General features: G+C 34.7%; 1 protein-coding gene across 1 annotated transcript in view; it reads right to left on the bottom strand.

Annotated features, from left to right (window-relative positions):
• Nucleotides 1-578: 578 nt before the first annotated feature.
• Nucleotides 579-19,417, bottom strand: part of LOC138314979 (solute carrier family 12 member 9-like) — a 28,736-nt gene continuing 9,897 nt past the window's right edge. Inside the window, 13 exon segments of the mRNA XM_069255662.1 lie at nucleotides 579-4,694; nucleotides 5,087-5,248; nucleotides 6,483-6,497; nucleotides 6,499-6,676; nucleotides 6,958-7,082; nucleotides 7,249-7,331; nucleotides 7,857-8,014; nucleotides 8,577-8,688; nucleotides 9,232-9,339; nucleotides 9,837-10,008; nucleotides 10,837-10,991; nucleotides 11,847-11,981; nucleotides 13,823-13,957. Of these exon segments, the coding sequence (XP_069111763.1) occupies nucleotides 3,684-4,694; nucleotides 5,087-5,248; nucleotides 6,483-6,497; nucleotides 6,499-6,676; nucleotides 6,958-7,082; nucleotides 7,249-7,331; nucleotides 7,857-8,014; nucleotides 8,577-8,688; nucleotides 9,232-9,339; nucleotides 9,837-10,008; nucleotides 10,837-10,991; nucleotides 11,847-11,981; nucleotides 13,823-13,957 (2,549 nt within the window). The 3' untranslated portion in view covers nucleotides 579-3,683.

Raw genomic sequence — 19,417 nt, 5'->3', positions numbered from 1 at the left:
TTGCTATTTTAATATACTTAAAAATGAATTTCTATATTTGGTATACTTGTATGAATGTCTATATTTGGTATACCTGTATGAATTGCTATATCCTATATGAAATGCTATTTTTGTATATCTGTATGAAATGCTAATTTTGTATATCTGTATGAATGTCTATATTTGGTATACTTGTATGAATGTCTATATTTGGTATACTTGTATGAATGTCTATATTTGGTATACTTGTATGAATTGCTTTATCCTATATGAATTGCTATTTTTGTATACCTGTATGAATTGCTATATCCTGTATGAATTGCTATATTTTATATGAATTGCTATTTTTGTATACCTGTATGAATTGCTATATCCTGTATGAATTGCTATATTATATATATATATATTACATTAGTAATACCTGTATGAACTGCCCATGTAACAACTTTTATAGATACACCATACCTGTGTAATGGATGTATGATAGCGTTTTATTGTTATATCTGGATATAAAATAGGACCTTCATGAAACAGCTTATAACTGATATCATAATAAATATGACATAAATGTATACACAATAAAAACCAAAATTGATAAATAAGTAAATATTGCTTTAATGTTCACAGACTTTCTGTACAGTTATATACACACGTAAGTTAATAGTAACTGTATTGATATCAATATAACAAATACATTGAAGCTGATTCCAGTGAGTTTACAATCCTTACAATGCATCTATCACAAAAATAATAAAGTTTATATACATGTATATCTTATAAATCGAATATTTTAGCAACAAAGCAACAATATACAGTAACTGTACCTGATGTACACCTGGCTTTGTGTCCATCAAATGTAATTCATGGAATGCAAACCTATGTTATGGCACAAGGAAATAGTGTGTAAAGTTCTCATATTGCTACTGAAAGCATCATCTTAATCAAATCATATACTAACAGTTAAATATCAACAGTGGAGAGACCTTGTTAAAGTTTCTTACAGAGTTACCTCCCTTGCAGGTAGATTATTCATGCTATTGTGATACAATTATTTTGAGAGCAATACTCATGACCACATCATTTTCTATGAAAATTTAAGTATGATGCTATGCTCTGAAAAAGAAAAAAATAAACAAAATGAAGACTTTGAAATCAATACCTTCCCAGATAGCAGATATATAAGTCTGTAATTTTCAGAATATCCTAAATCAAAAGTCTGGATGTCATATGTGTAGCTGGCGTAGAACATAATGAAACTGGAGTATGGATGGTAATAATCACCAACAACTCAAAGTCCAATACTTTCTTTTAAAACCATCTTATAAGTTGTACTTTTTCAAAGTGTAACAGAACTGTAGCAGTCATACAAAAAGTCCTGCACTTTCATGTGGTATATGTTTTTACATATAACAGAGTTATCTGCCCTTGCAGGTAGTTATTGATATATCATGTTTTTATGAGTATAAAGTCAAGCTTTTCTGGGAAAGACATTGTTTTCACTCACAAAATGGTGACATTACCATCAATACTTACCTGCAAGGGCAGATAACTGTGAAATAATGTACATATGTGGACCTACGTGCACATATTTCCACCTACAGTGCATTACCAATAATTCAAACATAGTATATAAATACAAGTTGACTCTGCTCTCAAGTTTATATCATCAACTCCTATTGTTTTTTACTGTCAACATGTTACAACCTATTCAAGATTCTTCCACTTATTGTGGCTATGCTTGTGTATTTACTAAAATAAACAAGAGCTGTTGGAGAACAGCAAAGCTCGCCTATTCATCAGAAGTTGATGTTCAAGTATTTACTATCTAAACATGGAAATATGACAAATTAACAGACTCAAAAAAACCCTAAAGAGCCCCAAATTGGTTGTATTATCACGTTCAGCATCCATACAAAATAGGAAAATAAAATCATAAACATTTATGATGACTTCTGCTTAAACAATTGACAAAATAGAAACTTGCTCAAAAACTTTAACATGGAAATATGACAAATTAACAGACCCAAAAACCCCCTAAAGGGCCCCAAATTGGTTGTATTATCATGTTCAGCATCCATACACATTAGGAAAATAAAATCATAAACATTTATGATGACTTGAGCTTAAACAATTGACGAAACAGAAACTTGCTCAAAAAATTTAACGTGAAATGGGACGCCAACGCTGACGCCGACGCCGGGGTGACAACATTAGCTCCCCCTATTCTTCGAATAGGCGAGCTAAAAGGGAACTAAAATGATATATACCGTTACAAAAGCTTAATTGTTATCGATTCCTGTTACACAGTCATTACATCAAAATTGTCTTCATTATTCAGTCAACTTTTTTGAATATGCATGAAAGAGAAATGTATATCTATCATTTAAAATTCTTTAAAATTCTTGTTCTAACTTTTACTGACAATAATGAAGAAAGTCAAGATAATCAATAACAAACGTTGAAAATTGAAATAATAAATATTGTTGTAAAAATCCATATTGCACATTCAAATTTGTCAAACTTCTGTTGGAGACATTGACACGATTCCTCATTTTAAAGTAACATGTATTGTGTAATACTATATGTTTAGGAAGGTAGCATATATATGTTTTAGGAAGGTATTGTGTATATGTTTTAGGAAGGATAGTAGTGTGTATATGTTTTGGGAAGATATACGATAAGGATAATAAATATGACAAAGAATATCACAATTTATCACAGGTACAAAGCAAACATAAAACATCACTTAGACAATTAAGGGGAAGTTAGCTGGCTTAACGTTCTATTAAAAGCTAGGGTCATTTAAGGACGGCTTCCCCTGTATACAACGTATTAGGTGTCCATAATTACGTTTCGGGAGGCTGCAGTATATTTGTGCTATATCTATTGTGCTGTCACGCTGAGACACCAAACCATGGGAAGAGGACCTTTTTAAATACTGCACTAGTGAGAATCGTATTGTAAAATTGTAACAAGATGGCGGCTACAGATGACTGTACAACCATGTGTACACTTTATAAAACAGTATAACTATCAAGTAGCTGAATGTACAGCATCATTCAATCTGATCAACAATTATCCATATAATAATAGGCCTTCATTAGTCAGGCCTTTCTATACCTGAACCACCAAGGTACATGTATCATAATCGGGGTCAACTTAACATGAACTCGCAGAATTAACCAATCATCATTTAAAGTGACATCTGAAATCAACCAATATCAGGTAAGTGTCTAAATTGCATCTGTCAATCGCAAACAATAGAGAACATACAAAACTTTTTGAAAAAATTTTGCCATAGTGGATTTTCATGTACAGTAAATGCATTGTGAAACAAAATATGGGTGTACAGCATAGGTAAAGAGATAGTGTTTGTAAAATACTACTGAACCTATTGGCTTTTCAACTACTACTGTCTTTTTGTCTCCGTAGAAAAGCTTTTGATGCTTTTAGAATGTCTAACCTCATTTACTTAAAGGACTTGTTAGATAATTATCAGAAGTGTTTTGTTGGTCCCAGCCAATTGTTCCACAATATATTTGTGCAAACTTAGCTTCAATGCTACAATTATTTAAGGTTTTACAATGGCCCTGCTGTCTTCGAGTGTAGTCTGGGCGATCTCTGCCGACTAGGCCTGTACACAGTACATTCAGAGATGTACAATTTCAATCAGATTGCACTCTTTGGATTAAGAAACATCGGGTTTACAGTGTCGTAGATGTCACTGGATGAAGCCCATGTACAAACACAGTAGGTGGTAAATTTCTAGACAACAGCTCCAGCTGCTGTAGAAATTTGTCTCGTTCTGTTTCTCTAGCGTCCACGCCCTGAAAAGTACTCTCAGGTGGTGGGCGTGGCAGATATAGGAACGATACAACAGTACGACTGGAATGGGAAATAATAAGCTCATTCATCTCCTTTATGAACTGATTGGGTGCAGAATGAAAGTCCTGCATTCGCTCATTGTTCACTTCAGTCTGTTGGGGAAGCATGTGCATCAGGTGGTCCCATGTGACAATTTTGATCTTGGCGTAAATCCGTAACTGTTGTAAATAAGCGTCCAGTTTTTGTTCCTTCTGCAACGTATTGTCTGTTTGGGCATTAAGGCACAAGAATACACGTAGCTGAGTTTTGGTTTTCCATGGAGGGACCATCCTTAAAATGCAGGCAAATTGCAACATGAACAGACAGGTGTTATCAAAAAAGCTGGCTGTTTCTGGTTGGAACAAATTCACAGGCCAGACATCTATAAATGATGTGGCTCGAGTGTCAGCCACCACAGTCTTGTTTAACAGATGAAAATGTCGACAGAGAATCACATTTTTCTGCAGTTTTAGACAATCTTCAATCATCTGTACATATTCTCTTGGTTGTAGGTATTTGTCTTCATGTTCGCCTCGCAGACTGGAGAATAGACCATCAAGGTTAGAAGAAACACCATTTTCCACTCCACCTAGAATGCGTTTCTTTTTCTGCGTCAGCCTACGTGCTAACGAGTCGATTGGCTTGGAGGTGTCGTAGAAGCCCAGGCATACAGTGTTTGGTTTCATACCTCCTAACCCAGAGATCCTCACTAAATGTCTCATTCCCTCGACTACAGAACTCGCCATGGTAATCTCCACAAAAGCTTTGATTTTCATTCCGTCGACTAAAGTCATCCAGCGTGTCTGTTCTTCCCCAAGCGGGTCTGTATCATGGTCTTCCCAACATCCGACCTTAAACAAAACATATTAGGTGATAATTGGAAAAGTTAATTAACACCATAACTGTAACATAATCTAACAAATGTGCTGCCTATTCCTTAAACCAAATAAAAACACTATATTCTATGTCTGGTGTTAATACTGTTAATAGCAAACAAGATCTTGAGCAACATTTACTGGACCTGGCCTGATTTCGCCAAACAAAATCAACAACTCAAGTCAAACTTAAGTTATTTCTATTATGTAATCTATGTTAATAATTCTAACTGAAGTTCATTTTTTACTTAAGTTTGTTTCAAGAAATCACTCTCATAGTAAAGAAATATAATCACAAATTAACAATACTCAGGATATTAAACATCAATAACATGACAAAATACAGTAAAGCTGAATGTATGACCAACCTTGACATGTCCAAGGACATACAGTCCTCCCTTTTTAATGTCATTGATGAAGTCGATGAGTTCACATGACTGTCGTGGGTGTGCCACCATAAGGATGATCTGAGGACGCCAGTACTTCACATGGCCCTTCCTCGGGTCCAACATCAACAAGTACTTCCTTACCTACATCAGGTAAATCATTGGCATAGGGATATACTTAGATATAAAATATCAGATATACTACCTACATATACCTATACATGTAACATCAAAAAGTACTTCCTTACCTATAACAGGTAAATCAATGATATAGAGATACATGTTTACTCATATAATATCGGATAAAATACATGTAGTTAGAGTTGATAAGGATCAGCTGTAGTGATTTGTCCTCTCCTAACATAGTCCACTAAACCTGCCTATATTACTAGTTTTTTTTTATTTTTATTTTTATTTTTGCCTTTCATATAGTCAGCTCGCAAATACCTCTTAAAAATGTGAAAACGTAGAACAGATTTGGCCTATGCTACTTCAATGCCATACCGGTATTTCTAATATATCTTATATACTCTACTGCCCCCATGTTACATCCCATTTATGAAATTAAACAACTCTGTGCAATGAAATGCTTCTGAGACCTTTCCATGTAAAACATTTGTAACAGCCACCGTCTACTCATTTAGTAGAGCAAACGGCAGCCAATCAACGTTGCTTCCAGTTTCATTTTTAACATATGACCTATAGTTGAGAGGTAAACAAAATGCAAGCCACTTAAAAGTTTTTATAGTGGAACCATGGTCGACATACATGAAACTGGTTGCTATTCAAATTGAACACGACTATCATTGGAACTGTATCACTTTCGCGATATTCACATTGCATATACAAGTAGCATATGCATGGCTAGCTTTAAACAACAAACTTTATAGACTGGTTCCCGCCTCAGTTACCTCCCTTGCGTACGCTTCACTGAGGACCGGTAGCGAGTAGCCATCTTGAGTGAGAATTCCAACTCCAGAGTAGTGCGCATCATTTCTGCGCATGATATGTCATCATGGAGACGGCTACCTCCGTTAAGAGAAAATAACGTCATTAACGTCGTTCCTATGAACACACTAAACTCTGTTAGCACGAAATGATTTCAAAAGTTAAGATCTTATTTAATTTTGTTTATATATCGTTCAAATAAATTATTTATTCTTTACGTTAAGATCCGTCGCTTCGTGCGTAAAGGGGTTTCCCACGTCTAAAAAAAGTGATACCAGCGAACCGGATATGTAGATTGACCAATCAAAAAATCATCATGGTTACCCGCTACCGGTCCCTAGTGAGCGGAGCGCAGCCTGGCGGAGAGTAGAGAACTAAGGGAAGGGAACCAGTCTACAAACTTTAGATAGGGAGGTAATTTAGGTGTTACCTGGTGAAATATCAAGTGCCTGACTGATCGAGCCCCACTGAGTAGGAAGGGAGCGGAAGTGGAGTAAAATCGTCAGCAGCAACATGATGATGATGGCCACTGAGGTATATATTGGGCTGATCAGGAAACACATCACCATGGAGCCTACGAGTCCTGCTCCACACGTATACCACGTAAAGTATTTAAAGGATGGTCTGTAGAAAAGAAACCATAATTAGCACAACAAAATACTAATTACAGAATTTTCTGTTTCAAAAATGAGTTAAATTTCTTGCTCAAAGTTAGGATTCAGGCATGCATGTACATTACACAAATTTCATTTGACAAGAAAACTCTGTATCACCACATACATGCAATTAAGACTATAAAGACACTATCTGCTTGATCCGCCTAGAACACATTCTTATCCTGATTATAAACTCAAAATTTGGAGCTAATGCAAGGTGCAGGGCCTCAAAAAGACTAATATATGTACCTAAAGTTTGGAGCAGATGCTAGTTCCAGGGCCAAACAGGCCAGGTTAACTCCAGCGTAAGACAACAGGAAGAAAACGGAGGCAGCCGGCGCGATGGCGTTTAGTGATCCTACCAACAATACTGCCTGTCAAATCAGATGGTTTAGAATTTTAATTAAAGAATTCAGGAATATGATTTTGTACATGTTATTGCATATTAGAGAAAAAATTAGCACTTGAAACAGAATTCCTCTGCAATAAAAACACAGGTTTCTTTTCTATTTTAAGTAAAAAATCTTATCATAGCATTACCTGTATAAGAATCCACGATATAAGGACGGCCACATAAGGATTACCTCCCTTTGTTGTTATTGTAGCTGGTTTTAGGAAAATACCTGTGTAGAATTTAGAACAAAAAACATATTAACACATGCATATCCATATATTTAAATGTTAATAATTCATGATAAAGAAGGCATTCACACTGTACATATCACAAATATTTTACCCGGAAGATACTTATAAACATATAATATTTGTACGATAGCTCCCTAGTGTTGTACATTTAATGATTTTAAAGTGATAAAAAGGATTTTTTTATTATTTGCCTCAAAAATATTCAACAGGTCCTCTGTATGTGAAGGAATGAAGACTCGGACATTCTGCATTTGCAAATTACAGAGTTTCATTTTTGTAGGTATGTACACGTATGTATATTTGTTATGTCATGTTTTTGTGAGCATAGATTAAAGTGATCTCTTCCATAGAAAGTCATGTTCACATACAAGCTAATGAGGAAACCTAAATGTTCTGATGACCAGACATCTTTGTTAAATAAAAAGATGAGATATAGGTTTTCAAAATTCAAAGATTTTTCTGATTAATTTCATAAAATGACAGCTGAGGACTGATTCACACACCAAACAGCTGATCGTTAGCGAGAGCTTCCAGGACCCGTGAGGCACCAATCAGGTTACCGAGGGCTGCGGAGAGTGTGGCAGCAAATAGACCAATCAGAATAAACGGTCCCCAAAGGTTGATGTCTTGGAGGAAGTTATAGTTGTTCACCAGCAGGAATCTGTATAATAACACATATCAGAAAATTCTAGCTCCTATACAAAAACATCCTCCATAGCTCGAGTGATCTGTGTTTATAAATTTCTGTATCTATTCTCATACTAAAGCGCTTCAGATCATTTCTAATAAGTCAGACTTGACTACGTAAAACAAAAGATAGTGAAGCTTATCTTAATGTATCAAATTAACTTCATTACAATACAACGCTTGTATTAAAATACAATGTAGTTCCAAACGTAATAAGCTGTAATTCATATTATGCAAATGTATTATTCTAGGCTATTTGGTCAATAACAAAATAATTACAACAGACTTAAACAAAATTTGTGAAAAAAATAGGTTAAGAGGAAGTATTCAACAATGTGATGAATTATCTCCCTTCCGCTATGCAAACTCCTCTAATGTTCTGTACATATTAATACATGTAGTTTTAACATTTAAGACTAGTTTCCCTTGTCCCATCAGGAACAGTTGGACTGTTATAACTATATTTAAGTCAGGTATTCCCTTGTCCCACCAGGAACAGTTGAACTGTTATAACTATATAAATCTGTTAACTTTACCTTTCACAAGAACCACCGATCATCAAACAATCAATGAAGTAAATACTGAAGGTAAATATCACAGCACAAATTGTTCCCCTCGGTATAGACTGTCCCGGCTTCTTCAGCTCTCCTGTAAATATAAACGATAAATCTATATCAAAATGAAACTGAACATTTACATACATATCTTACAGATAAGCAAAAGAAAAATTTAGTAAAATTGAAGCCTTAATATACTTTAAAATGATATTGTTAATATACAATATCTACTCCTAAAAAAATTATAAATAGTATAGTTTCCGCACAACAAAGTGAAACTTTAATGTACCACTTTAGGCACTGTATAATTTTGAAGAATTCTTCATTTTATATCATATTTTGTATATTATTTCCCCTAGATAATATGTAGTAAACAATAAAACGCTTGTTTCAATCACAGATAAGTCTCATTTTATCCAAAATAAAGATATTTATTCACACAAATACAGTTATGTATTGTATGTACAGAAAAATGTATCATTAAAACTACAAAATGTACTTGGATCAGATCTGAAGAATGAAGAGACAACAATTTGGGCTGGTAATATTAGCAACAATATCATAAAGACTTCAGATAAAACCTCTTTATACTAAATATTTACACATTAAACAAAGATAAACATATTATTCTAACCCGACATGTTGGCCCCATTTAGAATTCCCGTCACACTGCTGAAAAGGATCGCAAAAACAGAGGCGAAGTTCATTTTGTTACGGGTGTTATAATCCCTTGTGTAATTACCTAGGAACAGAAAAAACATATACATGTATATAATACAAACAACAGATTTTCTAGAACATAAATGAAAAATTATCTTATTAAAATAAGCCAAATATTTTCACTTAAAACGATCTAATAAAAAAACCTTTATACACACTATTCTTCCTTCAAATTGCATTTAGATATAACTACAAAACAAAACTTCAAATACCCATATAACCTTGATGGGCTCAAACCTGGACACTTACTTTTAGCTGTAACAGTTTTATAAGGATGGGAGTTTGAGTTTTGAATTAAGTTTGTGCTTTATTTCCAGAAATATAGGGCAATATTCTGTTTGGAAGTTAACTTACAATAACTTACGAATTACAAGGCTACAATAAGGAAACTCGAAATAAATGTACATGATTTGTTTTGATGTTCTGGGGTCAGGTAAGGAGTGACCCTAAAACTGACCTCACTTTGAATATATCAAATGACTTTATCATTTTACCGTCAAATAGGACACATTAACGTACTGAAGAGATTATCGTGGAAGGTTTTTGATGATAGCCCTGTGTACAGCCCTGTAACGTTATGGTCAGAGGAATTTCCCCCCACTAGGCGGTTTGTATTCGGAATTTCCACCGTGAAGGCTGATGGCTTGGCAAAAATACTGATGAAAACCGACAGTGTACACAATATTACCAACTGAAAAATAAAAAGATGTGTAATCACAACAAACAGCTTATAGATGATATCACATTAAACTTGATGAGAAGGATGATAGCATTTTAAAGTGAAATAAATATCATGAATTCAAATAAATAGCCTCAAGTGTAAGATTCTATTTTAAGTCAAACCTGTCTATAATGACCACCTAAGGGAAGGAGACAAAATGGTCTTCACACATGTGGTAGCCAACTGGTCTATATATTTACACAGGTTAAACACTATAAAAATTGACCATTCAGGTCACAGAGAAAGTGGTCTTATGGATCGGTCTTTATATAAAAAGAGGTCGTCCCTCAGGCAGGTTTATCTGATATCATAGCAGAAAGACATTCTCATTCCATGAACTCCAGGAAGCCAAGGTTTTGTAACTTGTGTATGTGGCTGCTCTCATGAGTATTCCCAAAAAATACACTTCTAAAAATTATGCCCCTTTCCAAAGGGAATCAAATTCCCCATTTCCAAAGGGAACAGTTCTCCTAGTGTGTTGTCTGGAGAGGTATAGTCCCCGAGTCAAAGAAAGGGCCATAATAGATTTAGTATGTCACATGACATTCATTATGACGTCATATATTTGGTCGCGTGCTCATTCCCGGGGGACTATACTTTGGTATAGTTCCCATAGTCAGGTATAGTCTCCAGTAGTCAGGAAGGACAGGGAACTGTCGCAAAATAGATCATGGCTGTTATCCAATCGCATTCCTAGTAATTATCATGTGATGTACTAAAATATCATAACTCTGGGATCTATAGTATGGTAATGCAGCAACACAATCGTAGTCACTCAGGAATGAATTTATATCTTACCAGGAAAATAAAAGCGGATGTCTTGGCAAACATGCTACCTCCAATGAGACAGACGATGAGACAGAGGAAAAGGACGATGGTAGCATACAGGTACCTCCACCATTGCTCATTGGGTCGTATAGGCAAACCTGTCTGGTCCCCGGTCAACATGGTACCTGGAAATATAGAATGGTAAGTACATGTATATATACAGACACACATCTATACTTATACTGTAAAACCTGTCTTACCAGCCACCTCTGTACAAAGACTACCTGCATAATAAGTCCACTTCTTTGAGGGTCCCAATCAGATACATAAGAAATGTGCTTTTATCATTTTCACAAATTTCATGTCTGGACTTTAATAAATTAGAAAAATAATGGGAAAAAAAGGAAATGATAAGAAAAAAAAAAAACCCAAAAAACCCAATAATTATGATAAAAAAAAAGACTGAATTTGTCATTCTGTCAATAATAAATAGTAAGGGCCTACATATATATAAATATCCCCTATATACTATGTGTACACTATTATATATGTGTACCGTAAACATTATATAACGGTCATTTAATAAATATATATTTATGGTATATACACGTATATCAAAGACAGATAGGGGCCTTGATGGCTAAGTGGTTAAGATGTCTCAACATATTGCCACAAGCCCTCCTCCTTTGGATCACAAGTTTGATTCCCATGTGGGGCAGTTGCCAGGTACTGACCACTGGTTGGCGTTTTTTCTCAAGATACTCTGGTTTTTCTCCAACATCAAATTGGCACATCCTTACATGACCCTAGCTTGGTGATAATAGGAGGTAAAACTAAACAAAACAAATTAAAGACAGAACGCCAAACTGTGATTACATATACTTGTGACTTTCTTATCTTATCAAACAGGATGCTATACGAACCATTTAGAATCTATTACAAAAGGTGTATTTCCTATGTATATCAGGCTGCAGATAGTCTAATAAGGTTATTAGGGAAGCTTAAAATACATTTAAAACACATTATTTTTCATACTGTACCTCCAGGGCCGAAATTTTCCAGCATTCCTTCCACGAACCCACTGACATACAGACCAGCAGCAATCACATTGGCCGCAAAAAATAAGAACCCAATACTACCACCAAACTCTGGTCCAAGGGCTCGACTGATCATAACTGGATTGGGGTCAAGGACATTCTGTAAATAGCTGCATATAGCAAGAACTGAATGTGTACATAATCATTTTTCGTTTTTACTTTTTGGGTTTTAGAGCACAACATTTTCCATCTTTTAAGACATGTTCATGCCAAATACTTTAATGTTTTAATATAGGTCATGCATAAGAAATCTACAACAAGAGAACAAAAATTGTGTTGAATAGAAAAATTCATTCATTTAATAGTACAATATACAATGTACTTCTTGTAATTGTGTGACAAAAGCCATCAAATTTAATACAAACAATTAAAGCTGATAGTACAGCAATAGTGCAATAAAACTATAATTTTGTATCAACATGAAATATCACAGATCTTTGTCTTTGTATATGTATGTGTTTACTTCCTTATCAAGATGTAATTGACACTATAAATTGACCATTCTTTGACAGGGCGATACTTTACAGGTGAAAATCACAATGTCAATTGAGATAAGGAAATAATGCACAGAAAATGTATGACAAACAGCTATCAGCCAGTTTCTGTCTCAGGTCTGTAGGTCTGCCTGCTGACAGTTTAATATGTCAGTCATGTTGTACCTTGCCACTTATCGTTGGTTTTTATTTCACTTTTAAGGTATTCACGAGAATGCATAAAAATTCTACTTCATGTAATGAATTAGTCTGCTAAACCTGCCTATATATTATTAGGCTATTACATTATTTTGGCCTAATATATATATAGACTATATATTGGACTTTTTTAAGACAGGTTTAGAGGAATAGAAATGAATTAAAGGCATTAAAACTGGAAAGAAAAAAAACAACTTTTATTCTACTTAGGTACCTAAAGGGTAAAGAAGTTTTGCCCTTCATAAGAACTACCATTTTACTACAGTAATTTTATCTAATCTTAATTATAATCACACAGTCTTTGCCCTACTCTCACTTATATCAGAAACATATCTCATACATATATATTTCTGCTTCTGTATAATCATATATGAGGAAGTCAGAATTTATAATACTCTAAATATTGACATTGTTTTTCTGTTCTTTAACTCTATTATGAATATATATGTTTCCCTTCTACTTTCTGTTTCCTGTTTAATCTTTGTTGAACCAGATAGGAAATATCAGGCTATGAACTCCCATCTGGTCAAGCGTATGAATATTTAACATTTTTGCCGCGTCACTTACAATGTTTACTAACATCTTTACATAATGGTCAAATAATTAAAAAAAATGGTTTTACATTTGTGTGGTCTTTAAATTTTAATGATATTATTGTCGTGTTGACAAAATAGAATGTATTGAAAAATAGTATTGCATAGTTTTCATTTGTTCTCAATTGTTTCAAACCATTTTTTTTTTTTTTTGGTGGGGGGGGGATTATATTCAGAAGCTATTGCTATATGGCTGTTACGAATATTTAACTTGGTGACGTGAATACTAGTGCAAGCAGGAACTTTGAATGATATACACTTATAGTTTTGAATTTCAATGATCATAATGGATATATAAGTAATAAACTGTTACCAGATTGGACATACAGTTGATATGAAGCCCATCCCTCAGTAATATAAATATTCTTTGGGCCTATAACAGGCCCCATTCTACTTATCTTTCTTCAGGATTGGCTTCATATCAACTGTATGTCCAATCTGCGGCTAACACAATGAATGTTAATATTATAGAATTATTGCCTATAAATTTAAGAATGATTATTGTTATTTCAAAAAGTATTCAAAGCCCCAATTTTCAATTCTGTTTTTACAAAAGATCAAAAGCATTTTCACTCATGGAAAATTTGTTAATGTTAAATACAACTGAGCTCTATGTCAACTCTGGTAAGGATACAGTAGGCTCCACCTCCTTCCAGAGCACCGTTTGTGGAGATGGCACAGATTGATAGAACTGTCATAGCCAGAATAAAGTAGGCAAGCACCAACTGAGCTACAGACTCCAGGATCCCTGCCTGTCCAACCAAAAACCCTGAAACAATAAGATAGGACATTCAACGACTTTATTATTTTAGCTATAATTTAAATCATATTTTCTGTTATAAGTTTAAATATCAATCACTCCTGAAGACATGTGATTATTTTATTACAGTTTAAAGACAGGAAAAGTCAAGCATGAAGTTTTGTGTTTTCAGTTTTGAATTTCATAATATAGCAAGGATTTTCCTGCAATTTTTTTGCCTGGGTCCAAGGTCCATTTCATTTGGAATTTTTACACCGTAAAATGCAAAATTGGGAAAAAATTACACAATAAACTAAAATACGTAATTTTTTCAGTTCCTCTTATATGTTATATCACCTTAATCTCTATTTCATTTTTTGATTTGCTAATTTTATTAGTAGCTTACTTCTGATATAATACTCTTTTCGCACTCTCTTTTTGTAAACGGTATGGTTTTTTTTGTTTTTTTTTTTTATTGTAAAAAAAGAATCATGCCTATACATATATTTATTGATTTGTTTTGATATCTGATATTGAGGTGAGAACTTAATTACTGTATTATGATCAGATACTACAATCTTATACATGTACTACACACACAGTCCGTGTACATATAATGTACAATGATCATGACCCTTCACTCATGCCAAGGCCAGTACAAGTGCACTACATACATACTTCAGATCTAGATAATACATGTAATATCTTCATATAGATCTAATTCAGTAAATGCAAACAAGGATGTTACTTCATTGTGTCAAGTGATTATGACTGGCTTTAAATTCAGATTGATATAGTCATCATATCATATACTATTTTTACAGCTGTATAGAAATGTACATCCCTAATTTATATCTGATTAAAGACTTAAGAGCTATGAATTAATTTCTCACGTTTCCATTTAATTTCTTAATTAAATAATGTTTTATGTTTCTGTTTTAAATTTGAAAACAAATACACTATGGATAATAATCTGCATGTACCTGATCTAAGAAATAACAGTGTACTGAACATTGACAATGCAACAGGACAGACGACCCCCGAGAATGTCCCCAGGGTGCGTCTGCTGTCCCGGGGACCAGCCACACTCCGACTGTCACCCAAGTCGTTTCGGCTGAGACTGCGAGGAAATTTCCATATCTGTGCCTGAGGCGCTGTGCCAGTAGATCCCAATAGTGGGGTGTTTTCTTCACTCCCAGAACCACTCCGTTCCATCGTTTCGTTTACTGAATTTATACTTAAACTATGTTCCAGTGACATTGCAGATGCGACACTGCAACAATGATAGTTTTCATGAAATCATTTTCTCCACATCAGTATTTCTGTCAACACGAAATGAATTTCCCCAGCATCTCTAAATCTGGATCTTTACAAACTATATCGTTTACATTGTCACATGACACTTTCATCAATCACTGACTTCACGGTTAGCACACACGCGGTGACAAATCGTCACGCACAAATCAAGATTCAAAGTTCACGAACTGGGAGGCAGTTAGGCTACCCGATAGTAAACAACAGACTTCCGCATTACACTAGTCACACAGACGCTTGAAAAGAACGGGATTTTTTGCATTACGTGTATGCTTACATTTGTGTGGTTTGACCGGTAGAATTCATTTGTTTAGAGATGGTCCGTATACTTACCAGAAACTAATTATAACTACTAATCTAATTTAAGGAAAGATTAGTCGTCTAATTAATGTCAGATTGAAACTAGTTTGGAAACATGTTTAAGTTGGTCTAATGATCATAACAGTTATACATTTAAAAAAAAATGATGCCAACAAAAAATGATGCGATGCCAACAAAAAAATGATGCCAACTAGTACTGTACTGTACATTGTATTTGATTTTAGGGTGACACCTTATCTTGTTCTAATCAGAAAAAAATATATTCTTATACCATTTACATTTCTGATATGATGCTTTACCAGAGATCTAGGTAGTATCTATCTATGTATATAGTCCCTGGCTTTATCATAAAATATCTCAAATGTACGACAACGACATATATCACAAAGACGCACCAGCATCATATAACAGGCATCCTCGATACTACAGGAGTTATCATAAATGACGTTATATATATGCACGGATACAACGTCAGTGATAGTAACCCCTGGAGTGTCGAGGATGCATAAGAGGGGCATATAACAGTTACATGTACATCGTATGTTTAGTTGTTGTATAAAAACGATTTTTAAACTTATTAATACAGTTTGTGTAGGACGGGTGTACATGTTTATAAAATTGTACCTACATAATTTACAACTAGGCCTACTTACAAAATGTATACTCACACTGACGCGATTCAATTTTAGCGTAAAAGTTACCTCGAACAAGCCAGCCAATAACTGTATGACAGATTCAAGCAACATTATCTTATGATTATATTTATATATATAATATAAACCCAAGGATCCCACTTAAAAATCCTTGATAAACCATACACAAAATTTATATGATACATTGTATATAATAATGTTATATATACACAATATTCCATGACCCCTCCCCTATTCAAAAATATAAATATCCCTCCTACACACTTCCGTTCTTAAAACTCCAGATCTATATATAGTACATACAAGGACGTGTAGCATATTTTGTATAATAACATCGAATGATCATTTATATTCAAAATGTTCGGTATACAATATACATTATGCATGTAATGAAAACAAGAAATAGACACGGACTATATAGATTTAAATTAGATAAAAATGTGTATTCACGTGAAGAGGTCAGTATCCCGAGAAAGGGCAAGAGGTGGGGATCGAGTTCATTTCTATCAAGGCATTGACCATTACTTTAATTGGGGTCATTAAGCTTTGCTATAATAATGTTCTATCCTTATATTTAGGAACGTCCTCTCACATTTATACGTATGTGACACGCTGTATACACGTGCTGATTATAAGTGATTCATTCGTGTGTATCCTTGTGCTAGCGAGCCTTTCGCTATTGCTGTGGTGTTATGACACTACAACATACATATGTTTAGTATTTAAAAAAATGAAATTGGTCGACACATCTGCAGGTCACCAGAAATAACCTCATGAAATTTCATGGCGATCCGACTTATACTTTTCGAGAAAATGGTCGGACAAAGTTGCGACGGAAAAAGAACAGCCAGAAGAAGAACAAGAAGAATAAGAAACGGAGCAAACACAATAAGCTTCCTTCTCCTTAATTGCTTTCCCCGAATTGAAAGATATGATTGACAGTTACAATTGGACGTGGTACCGTCGTACACACAATCAAACATATTCTTGATTCTTTATTATTTTAGGCACTCTTATTGGCGTTACAAATCGTAGTAAAATAGGCTTCAGATGTTGACAAAAGAAGTCTTGACAAAATATTAGGAATACGCTATCCTAAACTTATTTAAACTATTTATTTAATTTTTGTAACAACGCGTAGACGGAACGCAACACGTTTTAAGAGAGAATACCTCCATTTTGTTTGGACTTCATTATCTCTCTGGAAGCGTACGTTATCAACGTCTCAGAAAAATGACCCCTACTTCATTTTCAAAAGAAAAGCAGAAATCAGTAAAAGGTTGCACGATAAAGAATGTTGAGAAGAAAGCATTCAAGTATGTGAAAGTCCATCCCTTTACAAACACTCAGACATGTCCTTGAAGAGAGTCATCATCCTGTCCAGTGGTACTCCGGTCATTCACATGCTAGCCTGAAGGTGGCACTTCATAGTACATTTAAAGTTTATATAAAATGATCGAATCTATCAAGATGTATTAATGGATATAATGTCATATACAGTTCAGTTGATATATAGTACATGTAGTAAAATATGTGTCTATACTTCCTCTAAAAAACACAACTAGCCACAGACGAAAAGCGATTTGAAATGTTTTACAGGATACATGTACATATATAGCTCTTTATCTGGTGATGGGGTAATGACTACTGTGAATTCGTTCCCTGACATTTCCGTCCGGATTATCGCGGGTCCACTGTACATATATACACACTGTAGGCCCCTCCCCTTTTAATCATTCCTAAATCCCAGCTCACTATAAATACACAAAAATGTGTTCTTTACTGATTGTTATTAATTAAGTTTGTTTTACAGCGATCGTCTATTTGCTGTGCCGTTTTAGTTCATTATAACTAGCTAACCAGATTCGTTTAGACATTCTGACAAATGTCACAAGAGGGTCGAGTCGATGATGTAATAATACCACAGAAATTAAAAAGTCGCTGTATTGGGGGAACAGGAAACGAATGTAAAGCCCATATTAATGTAAAGTCTACGGCATTCTTACAGAAAAAAGTGTTGTAAGGAATAAAATAGTGAACAGAAAAGTGTTGTAGGGGTGAACAGAAAAGTGTTGTAGGGGTGAACAGAAAAGTGTCGTAGGGGTGAACAGAAAAGTGTTGTAGGGGTGAACAGAAAAGTGTTGTAGAGGGAATAAAATAGTGAACAGAAAAGTGTTGTAGGGGTGAACAGAAAAGTGTTGTAGGGAATAAATTAGTGAACAGAAAAGTATTGTATGTAAACGGCAGTTTTAGCTGAGTACTTCAGGCAACATTCGTAATCAACCGTGAAAGACAATTAAATAATATAATAAAAATGTAGTATAATAAAAAGTATCTATGTTTATTCATTCAAACAGAGACATTCGTCTCAAAAATTTAGAGTGCGGAAGATGTATATCACGGAAATAGGCATTTTCTCGAACAGTGCGATGCATGTATACTTAAAATTCCGAAACCACAAAGGGATATCAACCGATGATATTTTGTTTGATATTATACAGTCAGGTATATAGTTATTTTGTTCGTTCAAATCCTACATGTCGCGAATAAAAGATGAAATATTCCTGAATATCCTCAGGGAGTAGATGTTCACAGATGTGGTGTCAAGGTATAACACGGAAATAGTTACGGTATGACCAAATTAGGTTATATTCTATATGCCCATCGCCTTGCCATGCGGGTACATGACACCAGGGAACGACTTGATGGCGATAATGTTTCAACAGACATTGTTAACTTGATTTAGCCTAGATATGTGTTATGAAGTAGAGAAAATGTTCCTTATGATGCTTTTTATAAGCCTCGGTTTCTGGAAACAAACAGCGCCGACTTAGTGACAGCCTTTTTACGTCATCTGGTCATCTCTTATATCGTTAGGTCATGTGTATCTATGTTCATTTTGGAGAAGGGACAATCGATCCGTCTTTGCATGTTACAGAGTTAGCTCCCTTGCGGATAGGTATCGATTGTTACGTCATTATTTTGTGAGCGCAATTCACGTCGATTTCTCCGAAATGTATGACGTTACGCTCGCAAACACATGAGGTCATAACCAATACATACCCGCAAGTGCAGATAACTCTGTAATATGCAAATTCGGAATACAGTGAAGTCTATAGCAGTTGTAGTTTCTGCTGGACGTTCAGGAGAATACGACCTGGTGAGGTGTGCTGTTTGGTGTCTATGATGACATGCTTCAGTG

Source organism: Argopecten irradians, chromosome 1 (genome assembly GCF_041381155.1).
Source record: "Argopecten irradians isolate NY chromosome 1, Ai_NY, whole genome shotgun sequence".
Taxonomy (NCBI): domain Eukaryota; kingdom Metazoa; phylum Mollusca; class Bivalvia; order Pectinida; family Pectinidae; genus Argopecten; species Argopecten irradians.
Note: the sequence above shows the minus strand (reverse complement) of the source record. Positions and strands in the feature narration are given on the sequence as shown.